The sequence below is a fragment of the Nylanderia fulva genome, unplaced genomic scaffold, assembly GCF_048542155.1.
Source record: "Nylanderia fulva isolate GAGA-0341 unplaced genomic scaffold, ASM4854215v1 Scaffold15, whole genome shotgun sequence".
In the NCBI taxonomy this organism is placed as follows: Eukaryota; Metazoa; Arthropoda; class Insecta; order Hymenoptera; family Formicidae; genus Nylanderia; species Nylanderia fulva.
In genome coordinates this window covers 3,318,388-3,333,708 of record NW_028189730.1, presented here as the reverse complement: position 1 = coordinate 3,333,708, position 15,321 = coordinate 3,318,388, and the positions used below count along the sequence as shown (strand labels likewise).

General features: G+C 29.0%; 1 protein-coding gene and 1 non-coding gene across 4 annotated transcripts in view; one reads left to right on the top strand and one right to left on the bottom strand.

Annotated features, from left to right (window-relative positions):
* Positions 1-14,942, top strand: part of dgo (ankyrin repeat domain containing protein 6 diego) — a 28,468-nt gene extending 13,526 nt beyond the window's left edge. For 2 of the 3 annotated variants that reach the window (XM_085480539.1, XM_085480538.1), the window contains 7 exons: positions 9,261-9,515; positions 10,199-10,297; positions 10,916-11,138; positions 11,332-12,236; positions 12,657-12,897; positions 13,274-13,516; positions 14,658-14,942. In XM_085480539.1, the coding sequence (XP_085336665.1) occupies positions 9,261-9,515; positions 10,199-10,297; positions 10,916-11,138; positions 11,332-12,236; positions 12,657-12,897; positions 13,274-13,516; positions 14,658-14,821 (2,130 nt within the window). In that variant the 3' untranslated portion in view covers positions 14,822-14,942. The remainder of the gene's footprint in view (positions 1-9,260; positions 9,516-10,198; positions 10,298-10,915; positions 11,139-11,331; positions 12,237-12,656; positions 12,898-13,273; positions 13,517-14,657) is intronic. The other variant, XM_029318819.2, reaches the window with a different exon arrangement.
* On the bottom strand, positions 583-655 carry TRNAR-UCG (transfer RNA arginine (anticodon UCG)). The gene has a single exon. It is a non-coding gene; the product is annotated as a tRNA-Arg (tRNA).
* Positions 14,943-15,321: the final 379 nt, after the last annotated feature.

The window sequence follows — 15,321 nt, the reverse complement described above, 5'->3', positions numbered from 1 at the left end:
TTCTTCGACTCTCTTTATATCTCTCCTCTTTCTCAATTCTTCGCTGCATTTCTCGGCTGCCTTTCTTTCCCTTCTCTCCCATGTACACCGTCTGCTTAAGGCAAATCATTTCACTTCTCGACGAGGGGTAATCTTTCCGAGAAGGAGAGAGGAGAAACGCAGAGGGAGAATTAATCGATGCTGAAGGTGTAGGTCGACGCCGTCCATTCGAACATACGTGTGTTTCTCCTGTAAATAAAAATCAAATGATATTAGATTCACTCTGTATTTTTTTTATCAACAATTTCGTTCAAATTGTGCAGCTCTCGCAGAGAAATATCCTTTTTTTCAATCCTAAATTATATAATAAATTCTTTTATTTTTCGTATGTAATTTTAATTCATATTTAAATTTTTTTTATATTTATATTGAAATTTATATATATTTATATATATATATAGACAAAATATAAATAAATTAACATACTTCTGGAGGTAGATTAATTTGAGATCATAAAATACAAAAATATATTATTACTTCTTCCACTTAAATTTCCTTCCATCTGTTCTTCATTTTCTGTCATTCTTTTTGCAAAAAATATGTCGACCGTGACAGGATTCGAACCTGCAATCTTCGGATCCGAAGTCCGACGCCTTATCCGTTAGGCCACACGGTCTATTAAGGGTAGTTACCCCATCTATATGGACTCATTATTAAGTCTCGTGAAGGAATATTTTACATTTAAATATTTCGCGTTTTTTGGCTTGATTAAAATTTCTCACGTATTATTTTAATTAACGAAGAATTAAGAAAAAATTGTATGTAATGCAAACATTGAAATTCCAACCGAATCGTTGTAAATCATATAGGGTATATTACTTATTAGTATATATATAAATAGATGGATCAATAATTGCTCTATACACACACGCACTAAAAATATAAAGTGGAAAATAACCGTGATTAAAATAAAATTTTAAAATAATTAATTATTGACGATCAATATGTAATATTTATAAAACAACTTTTCTTGTTTGCTTTTTATATTCCGACGTGCTATGATTAGCAAAATAATTAACGAATGCATATGAGAATATCTGCATACATTAAGAGGGTTGGGTAAGTTTTTTTAAACTAAGTTAAGTTAAAATTAGTTGCTTATAAAATTAATTTAGTTAAGTTAAAAGTTGCATGAACAGAAAATTAATTTAATTAAAGTTAAGTTAAGATTAAATTAACTGAAGTTAAGTCAAAAATATTAAATTAGAATTTTGTTTGTTAATTCTTTTAAAATTTATAATAACGAAGAAATTTCGATTTTTATATAGAAATATATTTTGATAATTACAATTGATGACAAATAAATGTAAAAATTAATAATACTTTAATTTATAAATAATACGTTTATAACTTATAAAAAAAACAATATCTAATGGTATTTAGAGATAAAAAAATTAACTTAGGAAAAAAGTTAAGAAAAGTTTAAGGTAAAAAATAACTAATTAAAAATTTGTACATAAAATTAATACATTAAAAATATTAAATTAGAATTTTGTTTGTTAATTCTTTTAAAATTTATAACAAAGAAATTTTAATTTTTATATAAAAATATATTTTTTGGTAATTACAATAGGTGACAAATGAACATAAAAAATAATAATACTTTAATTATAACTTATAAAACACAATAATGGTATTCAGAGATAAAAAAATTTAACTTAGGAAAGAAGTTAATAAGTTAAATCAATAGTTAATTTTTAAAAACATTATTTATATTAAATTAGAATTTTGTTTGTTAATTCTTTTAAAATTTATAGCAACAAATAACAAAGAAATTTTGATTTTTATATAGAAATATATTTTTTTGGTAATTACAATTGATGGCAAATGAACATAAAAATTAATATAATACTTAAATTTAAAAATAATACATTTATAACTAATGAAAAAACAATAATGGTATTCAGAGATAAAAAAAATTTAACTTAACCAGTTGAAGTTAAAAACTAATACATTTTAAATAAACTAAGCTGTAAGTTAAAAAGTTATTCACTTATTAATCTTTTTTTTTTATTTTTAATCCTGACAATTTCTATCGCCACATATAATAACGCAATAAATACATCGCAAACATCGCTGTTTATTCAAGGTCACAATTCTACAATGACGGATCATGTAGTCAGATACTTACCCACATCCCATACACACGCACACTTGGAAATGTACACACTTTTCCACGTGTCGAGTATCCGGTGGGATGTTGCCGCGAGGAGAATACACACTCTAATGTATTCACCCCTCCTATATAAAGAGGAGAGTCGGACCGGGCATGCTAATTGCCCCCTGGACAATAGTGGGATTCGACGACGACCTGTGCGATTCCCCAGCCAAGTCGTATCGTACATCGGGAATAATTTCACTTGATTTCAACCCACGCCTACACGCGGACCATTTCCTGCTTTCGTGTTTTTCTAAACGTATTATTTTTAAATTAAAGTATTATTAATTTTTTCATATTCATTTGTCATCAATTGTAATGATCAAAAAATATATTTCTATATAAAAATCGAATTTCTTTGTTATTATAAATTTTAAAAGAATTAACAAACAAAATTCTAATTTAATATTTTTTGTTTTTTTTCCAAGTTATAGACGCGTATTATTTTTAAATTGAAGTGTTATTGATTTTTTATTAATTTTTACATATTTATTTGTCATCAATTGTAATGATCAAAAAATATATTTCTATATAAAAATTGAATTTCTTTGTTATTATAAATTTTAATAGAATTAACAAACAAAATTTTAATTTAATATAAATAATATTTTTGAAAATTAACTTTTGATTTAACTTTAGCCAATTTAACTTTACTTTAACTGACAATAAGTTAATTTTTTGTTTATAAAATTTTTGACTTAACTAAATTAATTTTATAAACAACTAACTTTAACTTAACTTAGTTTAAAAAAATCATTAACTTACTCAACCCTGAAAGTTTTTAATGTAATTAGAAATGTAATTTCAGCTACCCTGAAAAAAATATAAGGAATAATATAAGTACATTTATTTCAATACTGCCAAATAAATCATTTATTTGAAACTAATAATATTAATTTAATGTGAAAAATATTTATTTGATACAAGAAAATTTATATTCTTTATTTGAAATTGCAAAGCTTTTTAGTGCAAATATTTCAATTTTATATTGTATTTTCTTCGCGTGTTTGTAATAAGAATAATTTTTTTTAGATTGTAATCTGAAATTTAGTTATCATGCCTAACTTTTAGTTACGATAATGTTTGTTTAGCTATAGTTTAACGGAGAATTCTATAGCTAAAAATATTATCTATTACAGCTAAAATTTAAATATGATAACTCAATTTTATATGGAATATAGAAACAACTAAATTTTAATTTAGCTAAAGTGGCTAATTTTTTTCTGTGAACGCAAATATAAGAATTAGCAATTTTATGTCTTAATCTAATAAGATAAGTTAATAAATATACAAATAATAATTAAAAATAAATATTTCTGAATTGCAATATTAAATTATAAGACCTCAAAATAAATTTTAAATTCGCTCATTTGCAAAAAACATGATTAATTATGTTAATCGAATTAATTGGAATGTGAAATATTTTGCACGCTTTAAATCGCACGCGATTTTATTATGTGTATATTGCAATGAGTAAGCAAAACAGAATGTATAATTTATTTGACACTCACTAAAATATTTTATGCACCACTCGCCGCAGCAATGCTATCTCTATACTTACACATTTATAATAAAACACGAGTCGTAAAATCGAGATATTAGATTATAAAGTAATAAAATGCGCTGTGATATTATATAGCAATCACTTAATTAATTTATACTCCGATTTTAAAACACGCTTTGCATTTTTTTACTTTATTAATATTTTCTTAAATTTTTATTATTAACAAAATCATTTAAATTCTAACATTAATATTATTGTAATATATATAATTTGATAATTTTATTTTTAATGTCAAAAATATTTTTATATTTCAAAATTGCAAATATGTTGACTGTTTTTTGAAATGGTTGGCTGTTATTTTTAGGAAAATAATAAAAAATTATATTGCGTTTACATATTGGTAATTTAGAAATATAAAAAAATTGTTTGACATATTAAAAATAAAATTATACAATTATATATATATATATATATATATATATATATATATATACAATATATATATATATATATTAATGTAATATTAATGCTAGAATTTAAATTATTTTGTTAATAATGAATATAAGAAAATATTAATAAAGTGAAAAAAATAATTTTAAGTAAATGTTGAAAATAAAATTAATATCAATTTGAAATAAGGAAATTTAGGATTATAAATAAAATAATGAAAAATTTGATTCCAATTTAATCGCGCATTAAAAAATAATTTTTGACCGTGATTATTTCGATAAAAATTGCAACCAAAAACGTTTATTAATGATCTTTATATTTGTTTTATTTCATATTATTTTGTTGAAATGTAATATTAATTTTTTACTGTATTTTTTCAGAATTTAAATAAGAATTTTTAACGTTAAAAATATTTTTTCTTACATATGATAAAAATTTTTTGATTTTTTCGATCGAAAATTAAGAAATAATTTAGTTGAGCGAAAAGAAATAAATCTTCTAATCCGTATATGTAAATTCGATTCTAAAATAGTCACATGGATCAGAACTTCTTCTCTCCGAACATTTTATGTGATTACACGAGTTCTATATGTATGGGTTCGTATCGATGAAAGGCACTCACGATTTTTTTCTTCTGTGGCAGCGAGGAAAGTGCTGGCTGACACACCGTATCTTTTCCCATCGTTCTTCTTAGACTCCGGCTACATGATCACAATAAAACTGAGTCGAGCAAGCCGCAAGAAGCGCCACTAATATTATGCAGTGGCTTGAGTCGCATAGCTTTTACGATCAGAGATATATCGCCTTGACAATAAAAGACAAAACATATCATTCCACGGAGACAAGTCGATGAGTGAGAATTCAATTTAAAAAAAAAGGAATATTCTGTCAATCTTCTGATAATTATACTCGACAAGCAAACTAGAAATTTAATTCCTTGCAAAATAACATGCAATTTAAAAAACAAAATTATTTTCTGATTTGTTATAAGCAAATTGTGTGATTATATATAATATATATATATTTTATAAATTTTTATTGCTTTATTAATATGTCATGCATATATTGTTAAATATTAATCGAATAATTTCTTTTGCTTGTTTTCTGATTATAATGACAGATGGAATATTAATTATTTTTAGAGAGAGTTTAAAAATAAAAAAACAAATTTAAAATAAAATAATAAAATAAAATTTTGTTACTTGCTCAAAGGAGTGAAAAAGATAAAACTCTTACAACTAAGTATGTTATAATTTAGGGCCATAAAAAGATTAAATCCGCCATGGATTGATCTCTAACGATGAATCGTAAATATGGGTACCTCCTTTAGCATTCTATGGTGTCGTTTTTTATGATGACCAGAGAGAGGGAAACAAGATATACGGAGACAAGGTACCCTCTTGTTGGAGAATGAAAGATAAGACTTAGAACGAAAGAGCATCTTTGTACCTTTGCTCTTTCAGCTTTCCTCCATTATACAAAAAATCGTATATTCTTCTTTTCTATTGTGTGTATATGTGTTAGTATGTTAACTTTATTTGAAGTTAATCCCTATTATATTACAAAAAATATGCATCACATTTTACTCATCTTTAATATTTTTTTTCAAATTATTTAATTTATTTGCTCTTTATACTATGGTTTGATCAATTATGTTATTTTATTAATTATTGATAGTTACTAATTTTTATTTTGCTTAATGAACTTTAGCAGAATAATTATATATGTATCTGCTATTAGTGTTTTATATTTAAAAGATTTTAATTTAAGAGAAGCTTTAGAAAAACACTGAAAATATTCCAAAATTTTTTATCTTATTTTTAATCTTATTTTATTTGTATTAGTGTCTTGTATTTAAAAAATTTTTAATTTTAGAGAAATTTCAGAAGAAAATGCTCCAAAATTTTTAATCTTATTCTCAGAATTTTTTTATAATAATTATATATGCATCTTCTAGTGTCTTCTATTTAAAAGATTTTTTATTTAAGAGAAGCTTCAGAAGAAAATGCTCCAAAATTTTTAATCTTATTTTCAGAATTTTTTTTAGAATAATTATATATGCATCTTCTAGTGTCTTCTATTTAAAAGATTTTTTATTTAAGAGAAGCTTCAGAAGAAAATGCTCCAAAATTTTTAATCTTATTCTCAGAATTTTTTTTAGAATAATTATATATGCATCTTCTAGTGTCTTCTATTTAAAAGATTTTTTATTTAAGAGAAGCTTCAGAAGAAAATGCTCCAAAATTTTTAATCTTATTCTCAGAATTTTTTTATAATAATTATATATACATCATCTAGTGTTATGTATTTGAAAGATTTTTTATTTAAGAGAAGCTTCAGAAGAAAATGCTCCAAAATTTTTAATCTTATTCTCAGAATTTTTTTATAATAATTATATATGCACTTCTAGTGTCTTGTATTTGAAAGGTTTTTAATTTAAGAGAAGCTTCAGAAAAACACTGAAAATACTCCAAAATTTTAAATCTTATTTTCAGAATTTTTTAAAGAATAATTACATATGCATCTTCTAGTGTCTTATATTTAAAAGACTAAAAATGTAAGATAATTTTTGAAAATCCTTAAAAATGTTTAAACTGAATTTGAGAATAATTTTGCTTTAAGAGATAGAAATCTCATAGAGAGTGCGGCGCTCAACTCGCGTTATACTCCGAAGTCTCCGACACCCTGTATACCTCGCAGCTTGAGTGCGTGAGCACGCATGGTTTCGGTGTATGTGCGGCGATGCTGTCGCGAGTGGCATAGCACGGTTCATCGACCAGCGGTTGTCCGCCGAGTGGGTACGGGCGAGAGCAGTTGTAAGTCTCTCGGTCATCCTCTTTTGCCCGGCCGCCTTTTTCCTTTGTTGAGCTACACCGTGTACCGTACATCAGTTTCTGCGGAGCGCACCAGCTGCGCGTTATGCCGATTTTTGCGCCAACAAGGAAGAGCGAATAGCTAATTTTCACCTTGGAACTATTTCATAAATTTAGCGCCAAGTTACAATATTACAAATTCAAGATCTACCTTCATTCAGATTTTTTAAAAGCACTCCAAGTTGATCCGAAACAAGAGGAAAGGAGCAGGAAAATTCTTGAAGGAAAAGGGATTTTTTTGCTCTCTTAATATAATAAAAAATAATATGATCTTATTCGAAGACGTTAAAATTTCTTAAGTAGAAATTTTATTATTCTAAAAACAAGATAACAAAAATTTCTCTTTAAAAGAAAGAATTTTTGGTGATTTTTTGGCTTTGTTAATAAAAAATAATTTTTATATTCAAAGTCTAGAAAGCATGATTCAACAAAAAGCAGGAAAAGTTACTACGAGGCGCTAAAATTCCTCGAGTAGAAATTCCACTTTCTTTCTAATTCGCTCTTGTTCTGACAAGAAAAAAGACCCAAGAGAAGAAAGAGAAAAATTCTTTTAAAAAAGCTGTCAGTAATTTTTTTCCTCTTTCTATAATAAAAAAATAATAATCTTTATGCAAAGTCTGTCTAAAAAATATGATGAAAAGAAGATAAAAATGCTGTAGGGAGTTAAAATTCTTTAAGTAGAAATTCCATTCTCTTGGTCTAAAATAAGAGAAAAATAATTTTAATTATTTAATAATTTAAAAAATAATTTTTTTGAGAAATTTACTTAAAATAATTTAATTGAAAAAAAGAGGAAGATACTGCGAGGCGCTAAAATTCCTCGAGTAAAAATTCCACTTTGTTTCTAATTCACTTTTGTTCTGACAAGAGGAAAGACACAAGAAGAAAGAAAAAAATTCTTTTAAAAAAGCTATCAGTAATTTTTTTGTTTGCTCTACAATAAAAAAAAATAATCATTTTTATGCGAAATCTATCTAAAAAATCTAAAAAATTTGATAAAGATAAAAATAAGATAAAGATGCTATGAGGGGTTAAAATTCCTTAAGTAAAAATTCCACTTTCTTGTTCTAAAATGAGAGAAAAATTCTTTAAGGAGAAATATTTCTTTTGTTCTTTCTACAATGAAAAATAATGATTTTTTTGAGAAATCTACTTAAAAAAATATAATTTAAAAAAGAGAAGGATGCTGCGAGGCGCTAAAACTTCTTGAGTAGAAATTTTACTCTCTTCAGAGGAAAATAGAAAAATTCTTTAAATAATTTTTTTGCCTTTTCTATAATAAAAAAAAATATTTTTTTTTAAATCTACCTAAAATTTTTAAATTATTTTTAATCATGTTTTTAAGAAACATGATTAAAAAAAAGAAAAGGAGAAGGATGCTGCGAAGCGTTAAAATTGAGTAAAAATTCGACGATCACTGGATTATTCTGTATCTTAAGATTATTCTGTATCTTGCCTTTACTACAATAAAAAAAAAATCATTTTTTTAAAATCTACCTGAAATTTTTAAATCATTTTGTAATCATGTTTTTAAAAAACATTTAAAATAAAGAATTTTTACTCAATTTTCCCGCCTCGCAGCATCCTTCTCTTTCCTTTTTTTTAATCATCCTACGTAGCAAGCTGACGTCAAAATGACAGGAATCCAGTGATCGAAAAATTTTTACTCAATTTTGACGTCATTTTGACGTTTAATGATGTAGCAAGTTGACGTTAAAATGACGTCAAATGACAGGAATCCAGTGATCGAAGAATTTTTACTCTATTTTACCGCAAAAACATTCCAGGTAGCAAGCTGGCGTCATTAAACGTCAAAATGACGTCAAATGATGTCATTTTGACGTTTAATGACGTAGCAAGTTGACGTCACAATGACGTCAAATGACAGGAATCCAGTGATCGAACAATTTTTACTCTATTTCACCGCAAAAACATCCCAGGTAGCAAGCTGACGTCATTAAACGTCAAAATGACATCATTTGACGTCATTTTGACGTTTAATGACGTAGCAAGTTGACGTCACAATGACGTCAAATGACAGGAATCCAGTGATCGAAGAATTTTTACTCTATTTTACCGCAAAAACATCCCAAATGACGTCATTTTGACGTTTAATGACGTCAGCTTGCTACCTGGGATGTTTTTGCGGTAAAATTGAATAAAAATTCGTCGACCACTGGCTTATTCTCTCCATTATGTGGAACTGAATTTGTAACTCTTCCGAGACACCCTGTAGCTGGAAGCCGGGCAACCTTCGATGAATACGTCTGCGTGTTTTCAGCACGGAAACTCGGCGCTACACGAGGCATCATGGCGGGGCTACAGTCGGACCGTGGCGGTTCTGGCGCAGGCCCTCGGGACCCAGCGGGCCCCGCTGCATGCCAGGAATCTTGCCGGATTTGCACCGCTTCACCTCGCCTGTCAAAACGGCCATAATCAAAGCTGTCGAGAGCTCCTCCTAGCCGGCAGCAATCCCGATCTCCAGAATAACGTGAGCGCTTTTTTTGCCTCGACCGTTTTATCGCATTCATCACGGCGTGGATATGAGGATAAAGAGAGGGATTTTAGCACTAATATCGTGCGAAGCCAAACCCCTCTCTTCTGACGGATTTCTCTCTTTCTGTCAAAGTAACTGTATGCAATGATATAGTGTGTTATACCGTTGCCCGCAACAATTTCATTATACAGATGATAAGTCGAGATAACTATGTGTGGAAATGAAGGCTAAACGTCAAATTATAATTGTAGAAGATAGTGTTAATACGATACGCCTTTAATTGCAACGAACATATATAATATAGTATTATTATTATTATTATTATTATCGGTTTTTGTCCTCTGAGATCTCTCTTAATCCTTCTGTCGATGATGAGTATCCAAAGCAATTTTATAAATGTATCGCCGTAAAATAACGGGAAACCTCTTAAAATGTAATGGGAAAAAATGTTCAATGGCCAGCAGATGCTATAAATTAATTATTGCAGTGCAATCTATAAAAAATACCTCGATATTTAAAGGAAGAAAAAATTATACATTGACAGAAGGGTTAAAATAAATATCTGTTAATAAATGGTGCTGTCATGAATGCTTTTTTCGCAAAATAATCTAAATTTTTGAAATATGTGTTTCTCAAAAAGGAGACAAAAGAAATGATAAATTTTTAATTTATTTCAGTATGGTGATACACCCCTTCATACTTCGGCTCGCTACGGTCATGCCGGGGTAACACGTATCCTAATTTCAGCCCTGTGTAGGGTATCTGATCAAAACAAGGTAATCATTTCTTTTTTTTAGTCTTTAAGAGATTAAAATTAATTAAACGCGATCGTCACACGAGCACAAGATAAATTAATCAAAAAATTATTATATATTTTTTAAATTAATTTATTAATAATTTATTCAGTTATTTGGTTAATTATAATACCAGAGTTGGGTAATAAGTTAATGATTTTTTAAAGCGAAGTTAAGTTAAAGTTATAGTTGCTTATAAAATTAATTTTTAATTAAGTTGAAAGTTGCATGAACAAAAAATTAACTCAGTTAAAGCTAAGTTAAGATTAAATTAACCGAAGTTAAATCAAAAATATTAAATTAGAATTTAGTTTAATTCTTTTAAAATTTATAATAACAAATAACAAAGAAATTTTGATCTTTATATAGAAATATATTTTATGGTAATTACAATTGATGACAAATAAACATAAAAATTAATAATACTTTAATTTAAAAAAAATTTAACTTAGGAAAAAAGTTAATAAAAGTGAAATGACTAGTTGAAGTTAAAAGTTAATACATTTTAAATTATTGTAACTAAGCTAAGTTAAAAGTTATTAATTTTTTAACTTTTTTTTAAAATTAATTAACTAATTATTAATGAATTTGTTTTCTTAGAACGGCGACACCGCCTTGCATATAGCCGCGGCGATGGGTCGCCGGAAGTTGACGCGAATCCTCCTGGAGGCCGGTTGCGATCGAAGTCTGCGAAACAAGCAGGGTGAAACGGCGAAGGACATCGCCCGCCGAAAGAATCACTCGGAAATTCTGGAGATCATCTCCAAGGCTCGCAGCAAAAGTCGAATGCGTAGCAAGAGCCGCGAAGAGGACTTAGTAGACGGTAAGATAAATGACGGTGAAACTAGAGTCATTAATTGATTAATAATATCATCGTTATATGTGTTTTTCTTATCTATATAAAGATAAGATAACGTCAAAGTTTCATCTAGATGATCATCTATATAATTTCAATTAGATACCAGCAAACACTGGCTGTAGCTGACGCTTCATCTCATAATTTTATCTGACATTAGGTAAGGCAATGAACAAGAAGAGGGAAAAGACCGAAAGCGGCACAAGCGGTGGCGGCGGAAGCAACTCGAAGAAGGACCGGAAGAAGCACAAGACCGGCGGCAAGCAGCACAAGGTTCGCTTCGAGAAGGCCATCATGGGTCGACAATGGTCCCCTTATGGTTGCCACTATTATCCTGACCCGGAAGCGTTTCCGCAACCGCGTCTGGACTCTCTGCCGGCCGATCCTTTAGGCCGAGGAGAACAGTATTACCTGGACCTGGCTGGTAACATTCGGAAGGGTCCCGTTGGAGTCGGATACACCTGTTACTGCGCGCCGTTCTTCCGTCATATGGAGGCGAAGCTGGAACGGGACAAGGCCGAGCTGAAGGCCCACATCGATCAGGCGCACGAGAAGCTGGATCTAAAGGTGGCCTGTCTCGAGATGAGAACCAGGGGACAGATCTCGGAATTGACTCGCTGCGTTCAGGAGGAACGGTCCAGGTGTGACGAAAGATATTCCCACTTCCAGCGATGCCTCCAGCGTGGCGGCAGAGGCAGATACAGCGAGAGGCCCATCAAGACGTGCCACAATCAATTGGAGATGGTGGTTCCCGCTCGAGCGAGGTCCCTGGAGGATCTGCTGGACGATCGGCCGCACGATCGCAGTTTCGAGATCCCTGGGGAGACGCCGGTCCATCGCGGAAGTTTGGATGACCTTGATATACCGGCTATACCCAGGCTCAGCACGTCCATGAGGGATCTGCCCTCCTCGAAATCCGGAACGGCTAGATCCGCTCTTCGGGTGCTGGACGTTTCTCCGAGGCTGAACGAGACATTCGACGGGGTCATTCGTCAGGGTGGAATCTCGCCCTTAGACACGGTACCTATGGAAGTACCTGCTGTGGAAGGAAGACGTCAGCAAAGGGTGAGATTGAACTGTATTATCGTCCGTTGTAATCTCATTATTTTTCTATGAAGAATAAATTTAAAAATTTAAATTAATGCGATTACTTATTGAAGAAATGAAAATTATTTTTTATTGTTGTTTATAAAAAATTGTCTATAAAATTTTATATATAATTTTAGTCACTATTTTAATTTTATATTATATTAAACTGTGCTATAAAAAATTAATTATTAAATTAATATTATTTCAAAATATTAAAAATTGATAAATATTGACTAATAAATTTTGACACATAAAAGATCTTGTGGATCACTCAGTTATTATTTCGACATTATACTTGAATATAATTTATTAGTTATCTCGAAAGAGAGAGAGAAAGCATTTGTGCAAATCAAAACCTGATAAAACATTATTATTTATATCTCGTATATTTTTAAGGATTGCACCTCGTACGACATGCACGCCATAGCCGTGGATAATAATAATACTCGAAATATCAGCGATGGAAATACGATGGAATGGAATGGCAATCGTCGCAGCGTCCACGAGATAATTAAGCGATTTCAGCAAGTACCTGATATGCATAACGGTTGGCAAAGGATTCTCTCCAGAAGTAACGAACAGGCTAATCTGGATGAATATACCAAGTGCTCGCAAAATCAGAGAGTGCATTCTCAAGGTGATGCAACTTCAAAAAAGATTTAAAAAATTTAAAAAACACTATCATATGTTAGAATTAACAAGTTATATTAGCAAAAAATTACAAGTACAGCAAGAATGCAAAAAGAAATTATATATAAGCATTTTTAGAAGATTCAGTTAATTTAGAGGAAAAGAATTTTATTTAGATCGGATTAATAAGCTAGTTCAGTTGAGAAAGAAAAATGAAAGAGATATACTTGTCCTTCAAAAATTAAATTACGTTGCGTTAAAATATAAAGTTTTTTGCCATCTCTTGAAAACAATTTTAATATTTTTAAGAAAATTAAATCTTTCGAAAAGATACTTTCAAATCGAACTGATCCATCTTAAATGACACCGAAATGATATTACAGATAATGACAGCGAGAGCAGCGAGGGAGAAGGCGACGATGCCGAACAACCCGAGGCATACAAGGACGCGAATTGTAGAAAAAATATTCCCGAAGATGTGCACTACGACAGTATCGCGAGGATGCCTTACAGATCACGCAATCCTGTATACAGTCCGACACCGCCTTTGCACGATACCCATAACGACTCTGGATACAGCACTCGCATGTACGGCTCCAGCAAAGGCGCTTCGCCTTCGTTGTCAGGTATAAATGACGAAGAATGACACCAGTAATTTTTATGTAAAAAATATTACAAAATTTGTCATTTATTAATTAAATGGGTTAACCCTTCTGTCAATGAAAAAAGAATCGCATATGTCAAAGACATCCGTTTAAGTAGCAAACTGCACTGTAAAAAAATATGTAATATTACATAGAAATATGTAAAATTACATAAATTTATTATTTACACACATACACTGTAAACAATATGTAATATTGCATAAAATATGTAAATTACATATGTAATATTACAAAAATATGTAATATTACATAAAAATAAGTATGTAAAATTACATAAATAATAAGTGTAAAAGTACACGATAAATAATGAAAAGCTATACATTTTCATCATTTATCGTGTAATTTTACACTTATTATTTATGTAATTTTACATATCTTTATGTGTAATATTATTATATATATTTTTTACAGTATGACGTCAAAATGACGTGTGTTTGCTACCTGGGATACATTGAAAAATCGATAGTAAGTTTAATTATAATTGCAACCAGGGATGGGCAAGTTAATGATATTTTAAAAATTAAGTTTAAATTAAAATTAGTTGCTTATAAAATTAATTTAGTTAAGTTAAAAGTTTGCATGAACAAAAAATTAACTTAAAGTTAAGTTAAGATTAAATTAACTGAAGTTAAATCAAAAGTTAATTTTCGAAAACATTATTTATATTAAATTAGAATTTTATTTAATTCTTTTAAAATTTATAATAATAAATAACAAAGAAATTTTGATCTTTATATAGAAATATATTTTATAATGATTACAATTGATGACAAATAAACATAAAAATTAATAATAGGTACTTTAATTTAAAAATAATACGTTTATAACTTATAAAAATACAATGATAGTATTTAGAGATGAAAAAATTTAACTTAAGAAAAAAGTTAATAAATTTATAAGATCAAAAATAACTAGTTGAAATTAAAAATTAATACATTTTAAATTAACTAAGCTAAGTTAAAAGTTATTAATTATTTAACTTTTTTTAACTTTTAACTAGTTATTACCCAACTCTGATTGCAACTCAAGATTAGGTTCTGCCATAAAAAATGTTTCAGAAGGAAGATATTCTAAAAAAAGTATTATTTTATTTTCTGCGCAGGTCAGCTAGAATGCGACGTGATTCTACCACCTTCGACAGGAACATTCACGAATGGGGAACATCTCGCAGCTTTGCTGGAGCAGCCAAGGGGACACGATTTAACAGTTTACGAGCGAAATGCCGATAATGTTGTCATCAACATTGGAACTGCCAGTCTAGTTTAGCGCAGCCAAACATAGCTTCGACCGAAAATGACAAAATTTTAAAATATACATGTATAATTCATAATTATGTGTTACAGTGTACATATATAAAATATATATACATAGGTTGCTCTAGACTATAGAGATGTTTAAGCTATTTTATTGTCCAATATCGTCGTTACATAAGTGTCATATCCGTCCGTATTGCCATGATTTTATTTTACACAGAAATAGAAATAAATACTATAAAATAAGAGAAACTATTAAATATTTATTATTATTTGTGTAATATATGTGAATTTTGTAATGTAAAAAAAAGTAGACATAACAAGATTATCAAAACAATTATAATACAGAATCACAGCTAATCTAACCGACACTCCCGACTAATTTTCTGCCTAAAAATTTCAACTTACCTCTATTATTTAATTCCAAATATATATAATTCTCTTATATTTTTTTTATTCATATATAAAGCTTGCTTAATTTTTTAACTTCATGTGATTATCATTCGTTGATTC